Source organism: Lagopus leucura, unplaced genomic scaffold (assembly GCF_019238085.1).
Source record: "Lagopus leucura isolate 7727_CA_CO unplaced genomic scaffold, USGS_WTPT01 Super-Scaffold_100029, whole genome shotgun sequence".
Classification (NCBI taxonomy): Eukaryota; Metazoa; Chordata; class Aves; order Galliformes; family Phasianidae; genus Lagopus; species Lagopus leucura.
This window is the reverse complement of record NW_024962280.1, coordinates 7,958,261-7,964,575: the sequence shown is the minus strand read 5'-3', so window position 1 is coordinate 7,964,575 and position 6,315 is coordinate 7,958,261. Positions and strand designations below refer to the sequence as shown.

General features: G+C 61.6%; 1 protein-coding gene across 3 annotated transcripts in view; it reads right to left on the bottom strand.

The window, feature by feature from the left end:
• Positions 1–6,315, bottom strand: part of CLCN2 (chloride voltage-gated channel 2) — a 10,209-nt gene that overhangs the window by 1,769 nt on the left and 2,125 nt on the right. For 2 of the 3 annotated variants that reach the window (XM_042881247.1, XM_042881248.1), the window contains exons 2-19: positions 4,766–4,922; positions 4,318–4,449; positions 4,110–4,238; positions 3,650–3,783; positions 3,491–3,568; positions 3,340–3,418; positions 2,669–2,794; positions 2,508–2,592; positions 2,325–2,426; positions 2,138–2,222; positions 1,905–2,060; positions 1,549–1,618; positions 1,325–1,435; positions 949–1,162; positions 747–880; positions 505–662; positions 326–431; positions 173–246 (exon numbers count right to left, since the gene is read on the bottom strand). In XM_042881247.1, coding sequence (XP_042737181.1) covers positions 173–246; positions 326–431; positions 505–662; positions 747–880; positions 949–1,162; positions 1,325–1,435; positions 1,549–1,618; positions 1,905–2,060; positions 2,138–2,222; positions 2,325–2,426; positions 2,508–2,592; positions 2,669–2,794; positions 3,340–3,418; positions 3,491–3,568; positions 3,650–3,783; positions 4,110–4,238; positions 4,318–4,449; positions 4,766–4,922 — 2,130 coding nt within the window. Of the gene's footprint in view, positions 1–172; positions 247–325; positions 432–504; positions 663–746; positions 881–948; positions 1,163–1,324; positions 1,436–1,548; positions 1,619–1,904; positions 2,061–2,137; positions 2,223–2,324; positions 2,427–2,507; positions 2,593–2,668; positions 2,795–3,339; positions 3,419–3,490; positions 3,569–3,649; positions 3,784–4,109; positions 4,239–4,317; positions 4,450–4,765; positions 4,923–6,315 lie in introns of those variants that run through there. The other variant, XM_042881249.1, reaches the window with a different exon arrangement.

Genomic DNA, 6,315 nt, shown 5'->3' with positions numbered 1-6,315 from the left:
GGGATGGGATGGAAAGGGTCAACCGTGGATGGAAAGGGACAGGCAGGGTCAGGCAGGGGAGAGAGATGGTGATCAGGATGGTAAGGGTTAAATAGGGACAGGAAGGGCCTGGAGAAGGGATGGAGAGGCATGGGATGGGAGTAGTCGAGGACAAGCAGGGACGGGTGCTCACCTCAGCAGGCTCTGCAGCACTGTTGGCACAGAAGAGGCTCTTGAGGGCGATGCTGGAGCTGTCGGTGGCACTGGCTGCAGGAAGCAGAGGGGTCAGCGTGGGGCAGCGGGCTTCCAAGGGGGCTCCCAAGGGGGCTGTGGGGTGCTGAGTCACCTGGGGGGCCGTCGGCAGGGACGCTGGGCACCCGCTTCAATGCTGGCTTTAGGGGCTTGCGGGATCCGCTGCGTGTGGGAGTGAAGGAGGAAGCTTCAGTGCTGATCTGTGGGAGGGAAGGGATGGGGTCAGGGAGGCAAAGACACCTTGATGGGGGGGACCCGAGGGCGGTCCCTCACATGGAAGCAGACGCTGGCTTCGGAAAACCGGCGCCCGTCATCAGCGCTCGCCCATGCCTTCTGCCGCAGGGCCTGGAGCCGGCGCTGGGGATGCAGCTGGTGGCCCAGCAGGGCCCCCACCTGTGCCCTTTCAATGGAGCCCAGCAGGATCATGGACTCTGTGACCGAGAGGGGACACGTTGCAGGGAACAGCGCTGCAGGGACATTGTGAAAAGATGGAGAAGCTTCCATGTGCCTCTTACCTGCTGAATCCACCAGTGCCAAGCTCTTCATCTTGGTGCTCTGCAGCACATGCTGCAGGTCCCGGTACTTGCAGTTGAGAGAGACGTAGGGGACATCCCGCACCATGATGTCCTCCACCCGCATGTTGTATTTCCTGCCCGGGGAAATGCCCTCAGCACGTTGCCACAGAGCGCTTGTGGTTGGGGATGTGGGGACACTCACTCATGGTGCCCCCAGCCCAGCTCAGGGAGGTAGGGCAGCTTCTTGATGCGGATGATGCTGTCGTAGAGGGAGGGCTGGAGGCTCTGGGCCACCGCGTTGGCCAGGATGACAGCAATCATAACGGGCAGGATGTGAGAGATCTGCCCCGTCAGCTCGAAGACGATGACGGCGGTGGACACAGTGTGGGTAACAGCACCCGACAGCGCGGCCGCCCCTGCCAGCCCCAGGAGACATGGGCAGCTGTCTCATGGGGCTGTGTCTCACACCCTAGGGACATCCTTAGGACAATCCCATTGATGGGAGGCACTCAGGGACACCAGCAGCTCTCTGGGAGGGGGATGGGATGGGATGGGGATGGGAAGGGTGCCGTGCTTACCCACCACGGCGTAGCCCCCTGGCACGATGCGGTAGGTGTTGCTGTCGGTGTGGATCCCATCAGGGAACCAGGCTGCCATGCTCTCCCCAACCAGCCGCCCAAAGGCTGCCCCTGCCCACAGAGGGAGACTGTGGAGGCCATGGGCCTCTCCCAGGTCCCAACCCCATTCCTACACCTGCGCCATGTCCCTCCACCAGGACACATCAGGTGACCCTGTCCCTCACCAATGACGAAGACCGGCATGAAAGCCCCACAGGGCACAGGGATGGTGGTAGCCAGGGCTGACATCCAGAACTGCATGGGGGATATGAGCACATGTTAATTGCCATCCCCTTGGGCTGGCTCTCCTCCAGCACCAGCCCTAGAGCAGGAAGCTGGCATGGCACCACGCCAGGGGCACCCTGCCAGCACTCTCTGGTGGCACCCCAGCTGCTCTCTGCCAAGATCCCCTTGACAGCATATTCGTGGCACCCAGCCACCACGTTGGTGGCCGCAGGAGCAGCCACCCACTGTCTCCCAGGAGCACCTTGGTGGCTCCCATCCAGCACCTCCCTGGTGGCATGCGGGAGGATGTACCCACCTTCATGAGGATGAACACAACGAGGGTGATGAAGACGTTGGAGCGGGGATGTCGCCAGGCCTCCAGGATGCCCATGTACTCAAATTCATCACTGGGCTCCTGCTTGGCCCACGTCCGGTTGTCGAACAACGTCACCAGCGTGTCCTTCTGAGTGAGCTGGGGACAAAAAAGTGAGCTTGGGTCCTGGTGGCCCAAGGGACCGGTGCACTGCTCCATAGCCACACCATAGCTACCTGTCCAGCCATGAACTGCCCAAAGCCGGGTGGGAAGGTCAGTGTGGAGATGAGAAGTGTCACCAGGGCAGGGAACAGCAGGCGCCTGGCAGGGTGGCATGGAGGTGGTGACACTGGTGCAATCCCATCCCTGCCATCCCAGAGGGGACAGTTGCTCCCATGATGGTAGGGACCACTGGGCACCTACTTCTTCATCAAGAAGCGATTGATGGCCTTCTGTCGGCGCATGCACTGCACAATCTTGCGGTTGAGGTAGACAAAGAGAGCACCACCGAAACCGCTGGCGATCCTGGGCAGAGGTCGAGGCTGAGTGCTCATGTCCACCACATGCGTGTGGGATGGAGACATGGGATGGGGCAGACACACTCACCCAATGACAGCAAAGGCAGGCAGTTCCTGCAGGTCAAAGGGGAAGTCGAGGCGGAAGCGGGTTTTGAAGAGCGCTGTGATGGTTTCTGGGGGCACGGTGGGTGTGAGCGGGGCTGGGTGGGGGGACCCTGGTGTCCCCAGCCTCCCATCCCACGGGGGTACCTTCATCTTTGATCCAGACAGCCAGCACGCGGAAGATGAAGGCGCTGAAGGTGGCGGCAAAGAAACCACGCCAATAGTTGCGGACAGCAAAGAAGGTGGAGGTGACCTCAATGCTGAACAGCACGCCTGGCAGTGGGAGGAAGGACGAGAGGGAAGAGAGGAGAAAGGCAGGCAGAGCCCAGGTGCCTGGCATGCTGTCCACCCAGAGCCCCATGGCCATGCTGCAATTCGGGGCTTCTTCAGCAAAGTGCACAGCTGTCTGTGCAAGCGAGAGGGCAGTGCAGGGATGTGGGAAGTCATGGGTAAGGGGAGACAGATGGCACTGGGCACACACATATGGATAGACAGATGGATGGATGGGGCAGCTCAGCACACACAGGACAAGGAAAGAGTCAGACAGCACAAACCTATGGGCAGGGCTCAGCAGGGCCAGAGTGGGGAGCTCCCTGGAGTGCAGCGCAGTGCAGTGGGGGAGAGGACGAGATGAGATGTTACACCTCTAGGAGGATGGTGCCTGCTTCTCCCTTTATCCTCTGCCCTGTGGGCACCCCAACTAGTGGTGCTGCCTCTGCTGTGCCCAGCCAGGTGGGTCCCTGTCCTCTGCCTAGTACTCTGGGTGGGATCCTGCTGACCTTTCTGAGAGCAAGGGGTATGGGCTGGGGGGTCCCTACCTCCAATGGGGGCAGCGAAGCAGCAGCCGACACCGACAGCACAGGCAGCTGCAAGCATTTCAGTGTTCCTTGCCTCGTTCTGCAGGTGAGCATAGGCTGAATCAGTCCCAGCACTGCTGGAGTTCCCCAGATGCTATCCATACTCACTCACCTCATAGATGCCCCCAAAGAAGGAGAGGAAGCGGCTGAGCAGGGCTGCACACATGCTGGCAATATGGACAAAGGGACCCTGTGGGGACAGCAGTGGGGGCTGATGTCGGTGCCCCCCACCCAGCATGCTGCCTGTTCCAGCCATGGGAAGTGCCCTCACCTCCTTGCCCAAGGGCATGCCGCTACCCAGGGCACACGTCAGCCCAATCACCTTGGCCACGAAGGTCTTCAAGGTGAGATACTCCTTCAGGATGACACCCCGCAGGATAGTCTTCATCTCAGGGATCCCTGAGCCTGGCAGCATGGAGATAGTCCTGACCCACAGCCATGGGGAAAGCCCCTGTTCTGTAGACCTGGGGTGCTCCCTGATACACTGTCATAGGGACCCACGTGAAGCCTTTCTCACAGTGCAGGTGGGACCCCTGGGAACATCCCCAGACCATGGTGGAACACCCCAACCCATAGCCCTGCAGGGACCTCAATCCCACACCCCTGAGAGACCTTATAAAGACCATCCCTTGGATCTTGGAAGACCCCAGCCCCATAGTCTAGGTCACCCAGATTGTTCACAACCCACAGCCCCAGGGAGCGAAGGCCCCATTAGGATGCATGCAACTTACCTACAGCCTGTGGAGCGAGGATCTGGGTGAAGCCAGCTGAGAAGGTGATGAGCACAGTGGGGTAGGTGACCCAGGCCAGATACTGCAGCATCACATTGGTGTCCAGGCCCCCATACATCCACTTCTGAGCTATGGGCACAGCGAGTTGCGGGCAGCAGGGGATGTGCTGTTGTCCTGGGATGCCCATCACCCATCACTGCCCACTCACCTTGGAGGCAGGTGGCGATGGCAAAGTCCATGGCCCAGCTCACCAGCGCCATAACCAACCCCAGGAGGATGAGGAAAACCCAGTCCTCACCCACCCTGGCGATGAAGAACCTCTGGCACCGCACGGCACAGCCTGCAGGCACAGCACAGGCTTAGCGCCGGGGACGGGCAGAGCAGCACAGCACAACACGCCCGAGTGCCGTCCCTTGGCACAGCCCCAAGCTGAGCTGCCAAAGGGCCCCGTCCCTACTGCTGCCGTCCGGTTATTTTGGGCCATTGTGTCCCCGCAGGTGGCATTGTCCTCGGCGCCAGTGTCCCATGACAGCAGGAGAAACCCTACCCGCAGTGGCGGCAGCTGGGCGGGCAGTGGTGCCCAGAAGAGCATGTAGCTGCCTGGCCACCGTGCCAGGGGGTCGGTGTCCCCCCCGATACGTCCCCATCACCCTTACCACAGCAGGGGGCACAGCGTCCCTGGCTGTACTCCAGCAGCTCAGAGGGGCGGCGTGGCCGTAGGGTGCCACTGTCCTCATGCTCCTGTTTCAGCCGCAGCCGGGCTGCCTCATCCTTGGCGAAGGTGCCCAGGTCCTGTGTGTAGCGGCCATACATCTGGGGGAAAAAGAGTGGGAAGGGGAATCAGGAGGTTGGCACAGGCTTCTGGGCTGCAGGTGGGGAACCTGAGGCAGGGAAGCAGTGGACACAGTGCCAGCGCCGGGGTGGGGATCAATAGCAATTGTTTCATCCACGCACCCAGCACAGTGCCTGGCCTCACTGGTACCAGTCCCCGGCTCTGCCCAGGTGCTCCAGCCATGGATTGGGCTGCAGTGAGTCGGTGAAGGCATCCGGTGTCAGGAACACAGCCAGGCTGGCAGGGAGCTTCTCTGAGGCCCAACATTGGGAGTTGTGTCTCCTTTGGTGCTGTTACATGGGTTGGGATCCCCCCAAGGTGGGCACATATGTTCCAAGCTGAGCCCATGAGAGCAGAATAGCGCAGGGCGCACTCAGCCCCACAAAAAATTGGGCATCGACACTTAGGGCATGAGGCACACAGGGACACTGTGGCCACTCGGGTGGCATATGGCACGTGTCCTGGCCCCTGGCACTGCCCCCTGTGCTCATTGTGCCCTTCCTCCCTGCCGAGCTGGGGGCACTGGTCCCACACTGGGGGCTCTGCCAAGGGCTTGGTTGCTTGGTTTCCGCCTTGCTCCCCCCGCCATGACCTGAATGCCAAGCGCTAGAGGTTGGCTGGGCACAAAGGGAGGCTTTAGGGCCACGGGGGCCCTTGCCAAGCTCCCACGTTGGGGCGACGTGAGCCTCATGCCGATGCATACCCGCCCGCTGTGCCGCACGTGGCTGCCCCACAGCCCCTATCCCGGCACAGTGCCCAGCGGAGGGGCCGTGGCACGGGTGGGCATTGTGCTTGGCACGTGCTGGCTCAAGCGGGGATGGCATAAAGGTGAATTTCTAGTGGGGCACTGCCCAGATCCCTCCGGCCAGGAGCAGAATGCAGCCAGTGTGGCGCCAGGTGGATTCTCTGCTGTCTGATACCTGGGTTAGGTTCGGCCCTGGGAGGGGAGAGGGAGGGCACAGCCGTGTCCATCACCAACCCCAAAACTTGTGCACAGCTCGATGGAAATGTGCTGGGGGCTGCAGCTCAGCCTCCTCAGGGGCTGCATTCAGCATCGCATGCCAGAGGAGGACCCCAGCCCTGCATGGCACTTGGCGTTCAAAGGCTCCCCTCAGGCGAAGCTTGTTTCCTCTGGAAGAACAAACGGCTCCGCACCCCAGGAGTTCTGTTGTTCTGCCAAGTGCCTGCCTCCCCTCAGCCCTATAGCTCCCCTTGTTCAGGATGGGGGCACCCCAGGCTGAGAGTCCCCCGTATCCCCTGCTGGGGGGCTGGCACGTTGCCCCATGGGTTCCCAGCAGGATGCCCCTATAGCTGGAAGGGATCCAACCTGGCGGGGGGGGGGGGGGGGGGGGGGGGGGGGGGCGCACAACCCCC